The sequence below is a fragment of the Cupressus sempervirens genome, chromosome 7 (assembly GCF_028749045.1).
Source record: "Cupressus sempervirens isolate cs-2001-9-10 chromosome 7, ASM2874904v1, whole genome shotgun sequence".
Lineage (NCBI taxonomy): Eukaryota > Viridiplantae > Streptophyta > Pinopsida > Cupressales > Cupressaceae > Cupressus > Cupressus sempervirens.
Genome location: NC_143124.1, coordinates 760,010,146 through 760,028,716, shown reverse-complemented (window position 1 = coordinate 760,028,716; position 18,571 = coordinate 760,010,146). Strand labels below are relative to the sequence as shown.

General features: G+C 36.9%; 1 protein-coding gene across 1 annotated transcript; it reads left to right on the top strand.

Moving 5' to 3' along the window:
- Positions 1-12,439: 12,439 nt before the first annotated feature.
- LOC149549503 (glucan endo-1,3-beta-glucosidase 9-like) lies at positions 12,440-17,902 on the top strand. The gene is made up of 2 exons (XM_089792880.1): positions 12,440-12,931; positions 16,397-17,902. Exons 1-2 carry the CDS (start codon positions 12,570-12,572, stop codon positions 17,508-17,510), a joined length of 1,476 nt encoding a protein of 491 aa, XP_089649006.1. The 5' UTR covers positions 12,440-12,569; the 3' UTR covers positions 17,511-17,902.
- Positions 17,903-18,571: the final 669 nt, after the last annotated feature.

Here is an 18,571-nt window from a genome sequence, read left to right as displayed (position 1 = left end):
GCAAAACCTAATTGAAACCCTTAGGTGTTGGATTTGGTGGTTGAGTATCTCTAACTCAAAAAATCTAACATGCATTAGAAGATTCTATAGCCAGGATCCTCTCTAAGAACACATGAATATTTGTATGAGCCACATCACTGATTCAATTTATAGGCATGTCCTTCTTTAGTTACATCATAGACAACCACGGTGGTCTTGATCTATTTATGGCTTTTGATTTTTTTGATGAATATTGTAAATGAGAACTTATTTAAAATTAACCTCTTAAAAGGCCTTGAGTTCATGTGTCTCTTTGGTTTATTTCTTTCCTACATCTACTTCTAATGAGGGAATCAAGAGGTGCATGTAGCTCAAAAAAAGACTAACATGTATATTCATTAATCTCTTCAAACAACCTTTGTCTAGGTTAGTAATCTTGAGACTTTGATTCCTTTAGGGATTTCAATAGTTTTATATAACTTTTGTTTTGTTCATATCGATATTTGTTGACATAGTAACTAAATAATTATTTTCTTCCTAGAGGGTGGATGATGGAACAAGTTGAAGATCATATGAAAAGCAGGAGAACCTCCATTAACTCTTATGATACTGGCTAATCATATTGGTGACTTAGAAGTAAATGAAAAGGATATTTCAGTCCAATACTGAAGAGTTGGCTCCCTTTTTAAGCTAGTGTGCCTATAGCAAACTCTTCATGTCTTCTAAGGAAAACATTCCTACTATGAAAGAGAGTCGAAGATATTCTTGTCTAGTGTTACAACATTGGCACTTGAAAGCATTCAGTGGACTAATGATGGTGGGAAGGGGATAATTGCGATAATGCCTACATATGAGGTAGATTATATCATTGCAGAGTTTTCAAGAGCTTGGATTAAAGAAAGATTATACCCACATTGGGAATGGGTGGACGCAAACTTATAACAAGTACATTTATTAAACCTTTATATTTTTGTTTCATTTTGTTGGTCGAAATCTCTATTAACCTTGAAATTTTCACTTCACTATTACTTAAATTCTTCACTCTTTTGACAGTTGAAAGGACAAACATACTCTTTTAATGTTACTTAAATTCTTCTCTCCTTTGACAACTGAAAGGATAAACATACTCTTTTGATGTTACTAGAATCCACAGTAATTCCAGTTTCATCTTTTAACCTCTTGTAGTTAACATGAATTTAATTGCATAACATTATTTAGCAAATTCTTGAATAAGATCTTTTTGGATCTATAATATTCAAAAGTTAGAATGATAAATTACTTTGGATTTGTCGTATATTATGTGTTTCTTGGTTTGATTGTGTCTATTTTTTTAGCAATGATTTAGATCACACTCCATGATCTATCATTAGGATAAGAAAATGAATTACATATCAAATGGATTGTGGAAATATGATAATGATCATATCTTGTTTCCATCATTAGGATAAGAAAATGAATTACATATCAAATGGATTGTGGAAATATGATAATGATCATATCTTGTTTCCCAAAAATGCAACTAACAACCTCAGATTATCAACCAAGTGAGAATGAATGTTGTTGTTAACAATATCCTCAGTAGTCACATGGATCATTTTGTCTTGTAGATCTTACATGACCATGACAAGTTGGAGAGAATTTTTATCCTCTTATATTGGTCTACTACCTCTTTGGCTTTCCATTTACATTTGACCATAGAGACCACTGAAACTCCTCCATGATACCCCAAGTTTGAAAGACAACTACAACTATTTTATATACCAATGGCCCTTCACCATAGCTACAATAGAGATAAATTTAGGATCAATTATAGAGAGCATGTAGTTTGTAACCTACCTGATCAACACCTTGGCCTTGATGGGATTCATTTGCTTAACATTTTTCATTGCACATAAATATGCTACAAAAATACATAGTAAAGAGCTATAATTTTAAGGGATTTTAGGTAAAAGAGGCATATCTTGCCTCAATTCACCTATGGAATTACCCTACTTAAGTATTCTAATATTTGTACATATTACCATGTAACATGTCTCTTAATAATTTAACACCGCATCTCCACTATGAAATAAAGATTCAAGCCTAGGTTTTTGGTATTTCACTTGATTAATTATGGAATTGTTTAGTGTTTTGATATTTATGATTTTATCCACTTCACAAAACATCTCATATTTTCTATGGTTTTTGCATTTGATTTGTTAGTTTTTAGTAGCACCTATACAAATTTTGTACAAAAATATTGTATTCAAACATTCCTATGGAAATATTTCCTTTCTAAAAAAATTCTTACTATTATTATTTGATACTCTGAACAGATATTTAATATTAGTATCTTGCCGCTATTAGAGTAGTTTGCTGAGGAGACAAGTCCCTTGTGAAACACAATGATGCTTCTGGCATGAACATGCAACAATTGCGACCATGTTCTCCATCGAGCGTAAGGGAAAAATCACCACATCCTCTTTGTGGTTGGCTGTAACATACTTTTCCCTGGACATCTCCTTCCAATTTGTAATTAAATATAATTCTATGTTTAAGTTGAGAGAGGTGCGATAGCTCCTTTCTAAAACAAAGTGTGGTTTGTAGTGGATTGTGTATTGCAGGTCATCGAGGCCCCAACAATGGGGTCTTGCCTTTTGACAGAGGGGTCAAGGTGTTGTAGACCAAGAAGGTCAAAGAAGGGAACTTTTGTACAAGATTTGGCAACTGAATCTTAGATCGATGAAGACTTTGGTAAGATTATTGAGAAGATGTACACAAGTGGTTCTGACAGTGTGGCATGTACATTCACCCAATAGGGCAAGGATGGCCTAAATTATGATGCCATGATCTTTTGGGAGGTTCATACTACAAACCCTTTCATTGCAAAAAAAAATGTAGATGATCAAAGATGTTTCTTGAATGTTTTATGTTTTTCCTTTCAATGGTTGGGATTTTGATTTGGGTAAATATTAGAATTGGATCCTCCTTAGGACTAAAGTTAGGATGATAATAATTATCTAGTCCAATATAAACAAATCCCTTGCAGACATGCCTCAAGCTTTGATTTGGAGACCCATTAAGATAACATAGTATATTTATCTAGGGACAAATTTATATACCAAATAATTAGTTGACATAAATCAATTTAGTGACCCCTATCTCCCACATATGGCCACTACTTCATTTATTGACATTTGTAGATGCATCTGGGATTGTCTTGGACATTATTTAGACATGTTGTTTTGTGCGTCTTTTATTCCTAAATGATTTAAAGCATTATTGTATGTGATGCCCCATAAGCAATTTAATTTCATGAACATTGAACCCATACATTCATATTGCCACAATTTATATTTAAGCAAGCACTGTAGGGTATTGACCAAGGAAATATCTTCTATAGAGTTTGACCAAGACAAACTTAAAATGTGTAAATTCTGCAAATCACTTATGTTTAAATTATTTTTTCGATCAATTTTGAAAAATGTGATAGTGTTGTCGATGTATATCCATTTACATGCAGGTGTTTGATTTTTAGATGCAGGATTTGTTCCCTAGAAAATTGTGTAGATATTGTTCCTATCAATTTTCATAGCCTATACCTTAATATTTGTTTTTTATGATTTGATCCATTTTTGGTTAATTTTTATAGTCAACACCAATCCAATTATCCTCAATAATCCAAGCCAAGCTCTTGGTGACTTTCGGTAAAAAAATTCTCATGAACTATTTAAAGTACATATGCAATTTTGTCATATACTTCAACCTGTATACAAATACATTCAATACTTTTGAGATATAAAAAAATCCTAAAATGACATAGCAAACCGTACACAAACAAGTTTTGAGTTATGTTTACAACACTTCATATTGAACATACCACACCTAAAACTTTGGGATCTCCGATAATGGTATGCATAATCATTAACTTTGCATATTAGTATTTATGTATTCTTCACCATTGCAACCCATCCCATACATCTACAACAAACATCGAGTTCAACTTGTTCTAGTAATTAGAACAGGGTTTAAAATGTAAGAGAAAACATGTATGTATTATTCTAAAAACGTTATCTTAACATGGATGTTTGGGATTTCCATTCTAAATGATATAGAAAAAGTTCAAGAATCATCTTCCATGTTTATTTGTTCAACCAATACAAGGGGGTGTGACTAGGACAATCTAGACATTTTGTAGAAGGACACTCACATACAAATGCTAACAAATAGAAACAAGATCTAAAATCATATTTATATCTAAGAAAAGTTCATATCTCACATTTTAATGACATTCAATGAAATTAATCAAATTCTTATGTTGTTTAAAAAATCTAGAATTCAGTTGAGCATAATCCCAAGCTTATAGGAATTATTGATATTCTTGTAAGACTAAAAACCTATTGCACAAAACACATCTGGAAGTCTAAAACAAACAATTTATATGCCTTTTTTTCACATCATTTCATGATCAAGGCCGTAAGGATTTATAATGGTGTCATACCAACAATAGAGCTGTAGTGCTCATTTATCTCTTCCTCAAACTATTTATTAAAGTCTGGAGACATAGACAGCTTTGACTTTTTACCTAGATTCATTTCTACACAATTTACCCCTATAGCTCTATATGAATGCCAATCAACTTTCTTAGGCATTTTTCAAAAGTTATGACTAGAATAGTTTTAATGGAAAGTTGATGCTAGGAAGAGAGAAGTCTATTGTAAAGAGTGCAAATTGATGGCTATTCTACTTCGTTAGAGGCACTATTTTCTTTTTCACTGGGGTCTTTTCAAACTCTCCTTAGTCATTTTTATTGTAGTAGTTGATTTTCAATTTGCATCTCCCTATCAAATTTCTCACGCTCGACCAATTTAGTCAATTTTAAGGGGGAAAACCTCAATTTACTATAAAAACTACTTTAAAGAGGTGGCCTCCAAACTATTGATGGAGGTGTCCATGGACATTCGATATTTCTTCAACATTTCTAAAATTACAAATCTTTGAAATTTAACTTCAAGGGAGAACTTAGATTAAGGTAACTAAATTAAAATTATGTAATGTGAGATTCATGAGCTCAATCAGCTAAGGAGAAATCAATAGTTGGAATCTTATTGTAGTTTATGTAAAAGGTGATGAATTGCAAAAGAGCAAAAAGTTTAAGTGGTGATGTATAGAAAGAAGAAAAAAGAAATTGTCGTGCACCATTTTTAGTGACCTTGATTAGTCATCCTATATTAAATTTAAGCCCCTCGCCAGATCATTTTAGTATTCCATAAACATGGACACAAATATGTCTTTGGTGACTGCAAACTTTTCTCTCTTTTTTTTATTTCCAATATGTTTTGCTCTTACTTTAATTACATAAGTAGGATGATCCTACCAAAACCACAAAGATGAGGAACAATGGCATCAGAGTCCCCAAGAACAAGTTTGATCTACACATATGCATTCATCAATATACCTTCTTCTGAGTTACCGAAAAAATACATGGTATAATTTTTCTTGCCCTACAACAAAACATTATCATGGGTAGTGTTTGCAATTTGGGTTATGATCTTGTTGAAGGTTGCAATTATGATTACAATTAACATTAAGAGCTTATGATAAAGTTTAGAGTTAACCAATTTTGATAAGAGACTATGACTAGATTCTTGTTTGAAAGAATTTTAATTCTTTTTCAACTAATCTCTTTGGCGTACCCCATTGCACCCTAAGGTGCAATTGCTAGTTAATTTATTACGCATATATTTAAATTTTATGCAATTTAATGCAACACCAAGATTCTCTTTCCACCCCATATAAATTTATTTATTTTTGTCTTAAGACCAAACTAACTTTTGTTTTATACCATCTTGAATTTTGCATTCTAAGGGTTTCATGTGATCTTTGAGTTTCCTTGCGTATGACTCTCTATCTGAACTTTCCTATTGTTTTCCACCTATCAAATTGCATTTACCATGGGAGTTTTTTAGGCTAGTTTATAATGGCCTTGGCCAATGGTGACCAAGTTGTTGATATTGGTGTGCACGTTGCTACTTCAGAAAGCCATGACGCCTCCTTTGAACAAATGTCCTCACAAATTCATCCCAAAGGTTTTTCGCAAGGTAATCCTGATATTATCCTTCCTTTGCAAGAATTTGATGCTGCTTGTGATTGGTTAGAGCAACATACCTTGATAGGGTATTCTGTGGGTAGGACTCCTCTTGAAGCTATGCTTCGAGAATGGGTTAACAAGAGTTTGACCCCTCATGGAGTTTTCCTTGATGCTGTGCAAAACCTTACCAAAGTTTTTTTTTTTAAATTTCATTTTGCCAACTCGTCTCAAGTAGATGTGGTGTTTAACAATGCCCCTTGGTCTATGCACTCCTCCCTACTTGTTTTTCAAAGATGGTTGAGAGACTTTACCATCTTTGACAACAAAAAGCTTAGGGTCCTTGTGTGGGTTGAGTTCCTGGGTTTACCCTTGCTATGTTGGCCTTTTATCGAGTCTATTGCAAATACTCTTAGCAAAGTTATTACTAAGGAACATGAAAAGTTTTCCAATGCTCATCCTTAGAAACACATATGCGTTGAGGTTGATCTCTCCAAGGATCTCAAGGATTCTATGGAAATACATATTGGTTCTCAAACTTTCCCTCAAAAGGTGCTTTATTTGAACCTGCCCAACACTTGTTATAGGTGTCAGTCAGTGGAACACAAGATTAGGGATTGCCTTTTGGCTGTGCCTAGGGTTAAACCCTCACCTAAGGAGGCCTCGGCTAAACCTGCCAAAGGGAAACATAAAGATGAATGGACTACAATTGGGTGCAAGGGTAAAACTCCCTTGGCTCTAAAACAATCATATGCAATTGTTTTTTCAGTTCCTTCTATTACCACATGAGTGCAAATTCCAATTGTTGTAGGGCCGAAGCTAGTTTTTTCAGATTCAAACCCTAGTGTTTCGTAGGTTTCGAACCCTGGAAGTTCATAGGGGATAAAGGAGGCTGCAAGGGCTAACAATTCTATGGTGATTCACATGCCTCTTGCGACCTCTTCCATTACGACCCAGAATGTGCAGCATTCTCGTAGTCCCCTCGAACGTGTTGAGACACCAGAGAAAAGATGGGCCATCATTCCAGAGGATTTTCCTACTCAATTCAACCATGCTTCCACTTTTCTGCAAAATAGCTACTCCTCTCTTGAGGACAAAGAAGATAGGGAAGATTTCTCATGAATTGTTTAATCATGGAACGTAAGAGGTCTTACGAACCTCTCCAAAAAGTACTATGTCAGGAATACCTATCATAGACTTGGTAATTTAGATTTTCTCTACATGTAAGAGGTTAAAATTTTTGGTTTCATGCTTTCTTCTGCATGTCGTGTCATTTGGCCGGATGGCATTATGTTTTCTTCTCAGCACAAAATTGGTAGAGGTGGTGTAGTTACTCTGTTGTCACATCGTCTTCATTATGTTATTATTTTGCATAGTTTTGACCCTACGCACAGAATAATTTGGTTTGTGTTTTCTATCAACAATCATTCCTTTGGAGTAGTTAATGTTTATGCTTCTAATGATGTTGTGGAAAGATCTCAATTGTGGCATTGGATGGCAGACAACTTGCCTCTAGCTACTTGGGTTATGTGTGGTGACTTCAATATGGTTGAGGTGGCCTCTGACAAAGGTGGCATTTTGCCTTTTCGCTGGATAGTTGGGAAAAGGGAAGCTTGGTACTACATGCATAATAAATTGGGCCTTTATGATCCCAATTCTAACCGCTACTAGCCTAGTGGGATCTGACACACTTGGTCCAACTTTTGAGCTGGCTCTAACCATATTCTAAAACATCTTGATTGTGCTATGACCATTGCACAATCTTTTTTCTCCTTTTCTGAGAATTGAGATCTACCTATCATTCCCTTGCCAGATGTGACTTTATCTAACCACTATCCCATTTATTTTTCCATCTCTTGGCATACAATTGTCCAACATGTTGTCAAGACTCAGTTTTTTTCTCAATATGTTAGTGCTAATGCATGCCTCCACTATTGCTCATATCCTACGTGTCTAGAATTTGGATCCACATCCACACTCTTAGATTAGTTGGATTCGGTGGTGGAATGATGCCATCACCAGAACTTCTCATTTTTTGTGCATCTATGGGTGACAATTGGCGATTTTTAGATGTCAGTCTTATGAATCCACCACCTCGGTTCTCAAAAAAGCTTTTGAAGTTCTCACCCTCAACCCTTTTGATGTTGACTTGCAAATTTAGGTTGCCAAGTTTCATCATGACAAGTAGGCTACAGATAATTATGCTGCTCATGGGGCCCAAATCAAAGCTTGCCTCCATTGGTTAGAGGTTGGCGATAAGGCTTCTAAAGAATTTTTTTAGGCTCTTAGAGCCCGTCACACCAATTTTGGGATTAAAAATATTAAACAAGGCAATTCTGTTCTTTCCAGTCTCCTTGAAATCTTGCAAGCTTTTGTGTACCACTATGAAAATATATTTGCTTCGCAAGGAAATTTGGTTGCTCGAGAGGAAGCCCTCAGAAAGTGTATTACTATTACTCCAAACTGCCTAGCAGTCGAGCAATGAGCCTTTTGTGAGTAAATTCTCACCATCCAAGACCTCAAGGAGGCAGTTTTTTCTATGGTTGATGACAAGTCCCCTGGGTGTGACAGGTTCCCCTGTGAATTCTACAAACATCTTTGGGAGGCTATTGGTCCAAACCTGCACAAAGTCTATCTTGAAGCTTATCATTCAAAGAGTCTAGGAGCTATTATTAATAAAGGAAACATCAAATTCATACCTAAAGTTGGAGATCTCAAAGATATTTGTAATTAGCAACCGATTACCTTGCTTAATGTGTCTTATAAGATTATTACCAAGGAAATTTCTCTCAAAATCCGCCATCTCTTGCCCTTAATTGTGAGGCCAGAGCAAACTGGCTTTATTAAGTTCATGTATATTCTTGACAACATAATTGTTGTTTGGGAGGGCATGGAGTGGGCTTGCAAGTCCAATCAGCTGTCTGTGTTTTTGAAAATTGACTTTGCTAAAGCTTATGATAGGATCGAATGGGCTTTCATTTGGGCTATGCTTCAAGCTCTTGGTTTCGGCCCCAATTTTCTTCAAGCTATGGAAGTGCTTTTTGGAGATGCTAATGCTTGCATTACTATCAATAGCTCTCAATATGAAGCCTTTGGGCTCTTTTGTTCCATCTGACAAGGTTTCCCTTTGGCTTTGGCCTTATATGTTCTCATGGTTGAAGGTTTTGTATACTTGCTAGCCCACTCCATTTCTTCTAGTTTGGTGCATGGCATTTCCTTACCAGATTCCTCCTCCTAGTTGGTCAATGACCACTTTGTTGATGATTCCTTTCCCACTCTTTTGGAGGACAAGGAAAACATCACTAATGCTTTGCAATATTTGGATACCTTTTGTCAAGCTTCTGGTTCCGCTATTCAATGGCACAAAATGCTCTGCTATCGGCAATCTTTTCTTCCAGCGCTACCATGGCTTGACTAGTTCTAATGGAAATGGGTCACTCATAGGGAGATCTTTTGATTTTTGGGCATTCCTTTTGCCTTTCAAGCCTCGCCAATTGATTTGTGGAATGTTGTGCTTATCAAGATTGAAAAGAAGCTTGACTAATGGCTTACTAAACCCCTTTCTCTTGTGGGAAAATTCCAAATTTTCTCAAAGGTTCTGGTAGCTGCTCATGTTTATTATTCCTCCTGTTGGGCCCCCTCTAAAGCCTCTTATCTGAAATTAGAGAGATTACTTCATGACTTTCTTTGGGCTTCTGGCTTTGACCATCATGGCTTTCACAAAGTGGCTTGGGACTATTATTGTCTTCCCAAAGAGTTTGGAGGCCTTGGCCTTCTTTCCACTTGAAAGTAAGGGCTTGCTCTTTGTGCCAAATGGATCATTCGTGCCATAACTGGAGATGAAGCCTAGAAAGTTCTGGTTTGGCATTGCATCTCTTTTGGCATTCCCTGCCAACAGACCTGCATGGAAGGGGATTGGCTTTCAAACCCTTCTTATCATGCGGGAACCTATTCACATACATGACTCTTTTGTTATCAAGAGCATCTAGAAAGCTTGGGAAGATGTTAAGCCTTGGCTTTGCTGGTTTGGTGATGGGTTCTGAGATGAACTCTCTTTGAATCAATAGAACATATGGTGATCTCTTCTTTTTGCCACCCAGGGTATCCCTTTGGCCAAGACTCAAGGTGCTTGTGCTCTGTATTTTTTTAAACGTGGCATCAAGACCCCTAGGGATCTTTTTTCTAGGGTCATTATGAGCCTCATATCATGGGAAGATATACAAGTTCAATTTTGCCTTGCCCATTTAGAGCAACAGACTTTTGATCTGTTGGTTGCTACAATTCCAGATCATCTACTTCATAAGGTGGGAAATCAGTCTATTCATCCTTGGTGGACTGACTAGAAATGGTATCTGGCTACTCCCTTCACCAGCTATAAGCCGAACTTGGGATATCGTTGGCTTTCTCCCCATTTGCCAATGGTGGATACTCTCAACCAATGCTGACATTTACAGTCTTCTCTCTCTCAGTGGAGAAAGTGTTTTGACACTATTTGGAATGCCATTACAGAACCCAAGATTGCCCACTTTGCTTGGTTTCTAGTATTTCAAGGTCTTCCCCTTGGGCCTCGGCTCAAACATATTGGGGTTCCAAATCCTTGGTGCCCTTTCTACGGGCAACCATAGACATTTTTGCATCTCTTTTGGTTTTGTATATGTCCTCAGTAGTATTGGCATTGGATTCATGATTTTTCAACCCTTTCAACCAGAACCGTTTTCTTGGCATATGGTTGTTTTGGGTGATTCCCCTAGGTTTCCCAAGAAGTTTACCCAAATCTAGCATACCTTCAAGATGAAGATTTTGTTTACTTTATGGAAAGATAGGGATGTTGTCATTTTCACTCACAATTTTCTCAACATAAATGTCGTTGTGTACACTAAAGTTTGCATTTGTAATAATGTAATGATGCAGATTCAGGTACAAGTCAACAAGGTGGCTCTGGAGGTGGCCCACCTCTAGGAGCTACTTAACCACTGGGATAATGCTCCCTATATGATTGCTAGAGTTCCACTTGATGACTCTACTGACGTTACTCTGCCCAAGGGCTGTCGTCGGGCACACAGCTCTTCAGGTCGTTGCTCGCACATGCCTCACTCACAGGCTTCCCGTCATCACTCTCCCAATGGTGGCGGTGGAGGTTGGGGTTGACATTCGATTTCTTCACCTCGAGGTGGCATATGGTGGTCTTTGGGCTCAGTGCTCCCCCAACTGGTGCTCGACATATTGTACCTGGTAAATGGCCCGTTCGCCTAGATCTTGCCATCTCGCCCCTGCGGATTGGTAACAAGGATGAAGCTCAGGCCCTCGACGATGTTGTTGATGGCTAGATTGTTCCCAGTTCGCCTACCAATCCTAGGGATGACTGAGGATTCCACGATCAAGAGGAACCACCACCCTCGACTAACACTGCTTTGGCAGCCTGAGGATGTTTCTTATAAGTTTTTTTGATGAATAGTTAATGATTCCAACTAAGGTCGTGTGAACTCTCACGGGTGTTAGAGTAATTAGTTGTTTTCACTTATTAATTAAATCACTTTGATTTAATTAAATAAGTTGCCTATTACTCTAGTTTGCTTAAGCTATCTCGTAGGTGCATATAATTAATATTTTATTAATTATAATGTGCAACCCTAGCTTTTTTAGGCTTTACGTTACCCTTTTCAGGTTTCAATTTCCTTTTATAAGGATTGATCTCTTTGTATTTTTTATCAAGAATCCGTTGAATAATTTTTTCTTCGTCTAAATACAATTTTTCTGTTTTCAGATCAAACTCTTGCCTCTTCTTGTCTTTTTCTTCTCCGTGACAAGTTTTTTGCCTGTAGGTTTTCTTGGGCTTCATGGTTTTTTTATGCGTTTTGCTCAAATTCTACAGCGGGGTGATCTTGTATCCCCCAACCCTTTTTTGTGAATTGTAATTTAGTATATTATTTATTAATAGAAAAGGACTTCATCAAAAAAAAAAAAAAAAAAAAAAAAACAAACTTTTGACCTTCTCGAACTTCTAAAACATTTATGCCAACAAAAACTAAAAATAAAATTATTTATATAAAATTTTAGATAAGAATTTATCTGTTATTTATTTTATTTTTTAAAGCGAATAAAGGTTTATAGAAGGTGGGCCAGAACATATTAGAGAACCCTACTTTCAACGTAATCCATCTTTGAAAGTTCTAATCCAAATGAAAGTTTTCGAATACCGAAAAAACTTTCACTGTTGCAAAACTCTCGTTCCCATTTGAAAATTGAAAAAATGTTGCTTTTGCTACAGCCCAGCTCGTGACCTCCGTGCAAATAATACCCCCGTCAGAATCTCCCTGTCGTCAGTGCCATACAATGATCACTCGTTCTCTTTAAATTCCTTCACAACAAAACTACCCTTCCATTTATCACTTATTTATTGACCGAACGCCATTTAATAAAGAACACACACTGCTAATCTCAAACTCCAAATTGCGCATAATTATGGGCAGCTTCTTTGCTAATTAATGCAAGCATATTGCCTCCAAATTCACTGGACTAAAAGATGGCATCAGCTGAATGTTTGCTGAAATGCTTGTTATTCTTCATTTGGGTATCCCTCCATCTAATGGTGACCTCAGTGAGAGCAGGGGGCTTAGGCCTGGGGATAAACTGGGGCACACAGTCATCTCACAGACTGTCACCTTCCATTGTTGTCAATGTTCTTCAGGCCAACAATATTAGTAAAGTGAAGCTATTTGATGCGGATCCCCTTGTTTTACAAGCTCTCACTGGAACCCACATAAATGTCATGTTAGGTATTCCAAATGAGATGCTGAAAACATTGAGCAAGTCCCGAGCGGCTGCAAAGAGTTGGGTTCATGATAATGTCACCAGATATGCCTTCAAGGGTGGTGTTGACATCAGGTATGCTCATTACCATTAGTTTCTTCTCAGTTTTTATGCCTTTAGTTTGTAGTTTTTATTTGATATTTGAATAGCTATAGGAACTAGTTGGCGGTCAAGTTCACAGGCGTTTTAGGTTTTTATTTTCTTGTTCTTTGAAGTGTCCCACTGTACAGGTTGGGGTATCAGCTTGTCTTGTTATATGACCGGTAGAGTCCAAATTATTTGTCGGAGATTCTGAGATTGTTTCATGACAGTTTGGTTTTAGTAGCCTATTTAGATGAAAAGGGCCATATCAAAAAATGGCCCAAGCTGTAAGAATATAAATTTAGTATACTTTTGTGTACCAAATAGATTCCTACAATTCCTCTGCCAGTAATAACCCCGTCATGTAAATATCACACCCATCATACTCTGTACATTTCTCCCTTTCCGTACTGTGATTTTTCACTGGGTCTTTTTCCAACGCAAAGTGCATTGAGATTTTCATTCGCATACCTAGCTCTTGGGCAAGCTGAACGTCCTTGGCCTTATCCTATAAGCGCCCTTTCCCATCTTTATGAATGTATATTGTCTATACATATCAGTTTTGGCAGCTATCTTCGTCCCCTGCTTTTTTCTCCCGTGTTTCTTCTAAGTATTTTGACATTCATATGCACATTACTTAGGTTTTATCTAATCCTATAACTTAAAAGGAACCTGTCCTTAACCTCAGTTATTCTGTAACAGTTTAAGCTTGTGGGTCTAAGTTCATGATTATGGCATGAACATTGCAAAGCAGATCAATGAGCACCTGTTTGTATTGTTGGTTCATTATTGAACTAATCTAATAAAATCATAATTATTAATAGTTTATGCAATGGAAAGTGTCAGGATGTTTCAAAGCAAGGGAGTCGGAAAGTGGTTGAAAGGATTTTAAACAGTTGAAACGTGGTTAATCAACTACCTGAATAATGTTCTCCTTACCCTTGAAAGAGCCTGCAATGCTATTTCCTTCTTGTGCGTGGCCTTAATGGTTATTGAAAGTATGTAATCTCTTCAAAGGTCTGTATTACTACACGTGAGATTGTATGTGTATGTGAATGTGAGTTTTACAGCGACGGGCTATTATGAATGGTGCATATATCTGAATTATCAGAGCTTGACTTAAGCTTTGGTTATTTAAAAAGTTAAATGTGAATATGCAGGCCCAGTGGGCCAGTACCAACACCGGCCTTTGGTCTTTTGTAGCGCAATTATTTTATCCTCCTTGCCAATTAGGATTTTGAATGTTCTAACTCCAAGTTTATGTCATTAAGGTGTAGTCTACGCTGAATGATGGACTTGAGCCTTCACAGGTTTTTTTCCATTTTTTTACCATTGAGTTGTCAAAATGAATTCTGCTGTTAATTTGAGAAAGAAGGCCTTCATTTTTCACTTATTATTGTTTTGAGTTTCCTGGAGTGCTTTTATTGTTTTTATTCTGCATGATGATTACTTTTACTTCAATTCCATCAAAACTGAAAAATTACCCACCATAAAAAGGGAAATGACCCTCTCGAGTCTCAATCATGAAGGGAAATCGCTTGTTAGTTGTTTGATATTATTTCCCATATCTGTTGCAAGTCTGGTCGTTGTGCTTTGCATCTCAATCAGCAAAATCAACAAAGGTTGCATGAAATTCTTTGCTACGAATTTATTGACTTTAGCAGGGGTTACGATGCCTTGAATCTCTGCTCTCCAAAAAAAACAGTAGTGAATTCTCCTCAGCCTTCTCCCTACTATTATCAGGTTTTACATTTTTACCATGAAGAGATGGGTCTGATAAAGAGAATGTTAGCACTGCTGATAACAAGATGACAAAGGTCAGATTAACCATATATGCAGTGGCATCAAGATCAGGGGAAGCTATCAGCTTACTATTGTTAATAAGAAGCGGAAATCATATGTTTGAAGCATGGTTCCATAGAGTATTAGGAATGAGGGGATGACCAAGAGCTTGACCTCCGGGGTTATGTGGCCTTGTTAATTGGTAGTGATTTGTGGGTGAAGCTTCCACTAGGGCCAATGGGCGTCACTCTTAGTGCATTCCCTATCATGGTGTAGGACGTAGTTGAGTCGGAGTCCTTGCCACCCAGTCCATACCAAGGCCTTCAAGACTGCATAGACCATCATAGTGCACATCAATTTTTATAATTCTATCACAATATTTTAAGTTCCTCTAATTCCGCGTCCAAACCATTTTTAGTGAAATCTTCCTTCCTTCAAATCTTAGCTAACTATATTACTAGGATGTCTTTTATAGGTTTTTTGAGTGGGCTGATTAGACTTTTATGGTTAGGGTTTGTGATCCATTGTTCCGAAAAAAAACTTTTTGTTAAAAGGGTTGCTTTTTTATGTTTCTAAGTGTGGGAGATGATTGGCAGTTTCAGGGATATTGAGCGAATTGAACTTTTTAAGCAGGCACGGGATGCCCTAACTCTCCCTCAATGGCCCCATCAGGGATGCCAGGGATGCCAAAGAAATGCATTAGCTCAAATTGAGGCCATTGAGACCACATAGAGCTTAGTACCACATGCTATTTTTCAGAATTTTATTAGAACTTTTAATAAAAAGATCTCTGAAATAGAAAAATATTTCATTTGACTTCCTCATTTGGTGTAGGTTTTGTTTATACATTTTTTTTTCCATAAATGAATTTTTTTACAATTAAGTTTCAAAAGATTTATCCACATATTCAGAGAGGGGTAGAGGCGTATCTGACTAATCTAGTATAAACATATCATTTGAACTATTTGTGAAGATAACTTATCGATCCCATCATGTTGGGCTCAAATTGGCACTTCCTCCACTCAGAAAAGGCATACTGAATGGTAACAAAGTATGAATATCACAATCACAGTTTAATGGTTTGAGGTTGTGTGGTTCCTAACATGACTTGAGCAGTTTGCAAAATGCGAAGTTGCAATAAGGGCATTCCTTCCATGTTAGTGTGTGCGGGTACAGTTGCTATTTGCTTTGAGTTTAAAAGAAGACGATTTTTCCAAATTTTTTTTTGTTGCTTCCTCTATAGGAAAAACACATGCTGCATTTTTAAGGGCATTGGACCATAGAATAAATGTTTATGGTCTACCATCGAAATGTGATGCCTTGATTTCTGGCAAATGGGGAGCACCTAAATGAAAACCCTGTGCAATTTGTTAACTAGAAATCTTTGAGCCAAGTCAGTTTTCTTTGAATGATATTCTGCTATATAAATTGGTTTCTGGATTCGACTTTATATGTTTTATTATTATTAATGTTTTGGATCACACTCTGTGATCCGTTATCATATTTCTTTTTGTTCATATTCTTCTCTCTCATTCTGATGATGGATCAGAGTGTGATCTGAAATGTTAATGATAAAAAAACATACACAATCGAATCCAGAAATGGATTGTGGAAATCTGATGATGTTGATATCCCACTGTTTATATTATTGAAAAAATTAGACTGTTTCTGATACAGGTACATTGCTGCGGGAAATGAACCTTTTCTTGCCAGTTACAGAGGACAATTTCAGGCACTTGTTCTTCCTGCAGTGCTCAACATACAACAAGCCTTGGAAAAGGCAAATCTCGCAAATCAAGTCAAAGTCGTTGTTCCCTGCAATGCTGATGCCTACCAGTCTAAGGTGCCATCAAAAGGAATCTTCAGGCCTGATTTGAACAAGACCATGCATCAGCTTGTTTCGTTCCTCAGTACCAATGGCTCTCCCTTTCTGGTCAATATTTATCCCTTCTTAGATGTTCTTCAGAGTAGGAATTCTTCATCCCTCCATCCCTTTTTTGAAAACAGCACTCATCCATTTATGGATGGGCGGAAAGTTTACAACAATGACTTTGAAAGAATCCTTGATTCACTCGAGACAGCCTTGAAACAGATGGGCTTTGGCCAAATGCCAATCATCATTGGGGGGATTGGATGGCCGACTGAGGGAGCAACCAATGCAACTATTAGCAATGCAAAGAGATTCAACAAAGGGCTGATAAATTATATCAAGAGTAACAAGGGCACTCCACTTAGACCAGGAAACCCCCCTGTAGAAACATATATCTATAGTCTGCTCGATGAGGACCAAAAGAGCATTGCAGCGGGAGATTTTGAAAGGCACTGGGGCGTATTCACTTTTGATGGTCAGGTCAAATATGAGGTTGATTTGGGACAAGGATCATCAAAGGATCTGGCGAGTGCAGAAAATGTTGAGTATTTCTCTTCGAAGTGGTGTGTTGTAAATGACAATCTAGATCTCACCAATGTTTCGAGCCATGTTCAACTGGCTTGCTCGACTGCAGATTGCACGGCACTTTCTTCTGGAGGTTCATGCAATAAAATTGGGGCACCGGCAAATATTTCATATGCATTTAACAGCTACTATCAATTACACAATCAATCAGGTGACAGCTGTTATTTTGATGGGCTTGGAATGATCACAACTGCAGACCCATCTATTGGAGATTGTCGGTTTTTGATTGGGATTAGTGATTCCTCTGTTTTTGCTGTGCACAATAGGATCACGATTTTGATACTCCAATGTATAGTTCTTCTATGTACACTAACTTATCTCAGCAATGCGTTTTAATTACTGATAATTACTGGAATTAGTCCTTTTGGGTTTATCTACAGTTGCTTCTCATATCTAAGCCTATGTATTCACTGACATAAAGTAGGAATCTGGATGTTGGAACTACTGTAGTTATTTTGTTGAAGTGCCTGAAGTGGTCCAATGCGGAGCTGTTTGTGGATACGATGCATAGAGTTCAGTAAACTTCAGATTGTATCCCTGTACGAAGTTTGGCCTAGGGTTTTTTCAATGCACTTAAGATTTACACTAAAAGTCTGAGTTTACAAGTCTCCTCGCTGTAAATATGCTCGGGTAATGTTTTTTTCCTCAAAGAACATACCGGGCTTGGCATCAATGTTACCAAACGAGGAATTTTAATAAAAATTGAGAACCGGACTATGAACTGGAAATTTAAGAGATTGAGGATTCAATGTAAATTATCGGAATCAGCGGCGAAGTTCAATTAACTGGTTATTGCACTTTTTAACAAAATCTGCATTTCACCCTGGGAAATATTTTTTTCACTCAAATACAAAATTTTGCAGAACTCTTTTGACGACACCATTGGATTTTTATGGATATGCTTTCTTTTTAATATCTCAGAGGCCAGGTTATTAATATGTAATGTAATTACAAGAAAGTTCTTATGCACAGGCTCTATAAAACTAAGTTCTTTCATACACCGCTGAACATAGTCTGATTGAGGAGCAAGCATACAGCGAAGTGAAATCCTTAATGAATTTTACACTCCAAAAGTTAACATGTGTGAATGATTTCAACTACACTATAGACAAGTAATTTCCATGCAATCATAGCAGCACTACTGGCCAAAGACCTGTGAATGGTAAATCGTATGTGCAGCATTTGGCGGTGTTATTCGTGTTTTACAAAAAGTGGTCCTTATTTTTTTTAGACGGATGTGTAATGACCCAGGTAGAAAAAATACAGAGTTCAGGCAGATTGGAACTTTTTTGTTATGGGGTTAGGTCATTTATTAAGAAGAGGAAATCTATTTAGAAGGTAATACTTTAACGGTAATAAATATGTAGTAATTCTTTAAAATAATCATAACTATAAGT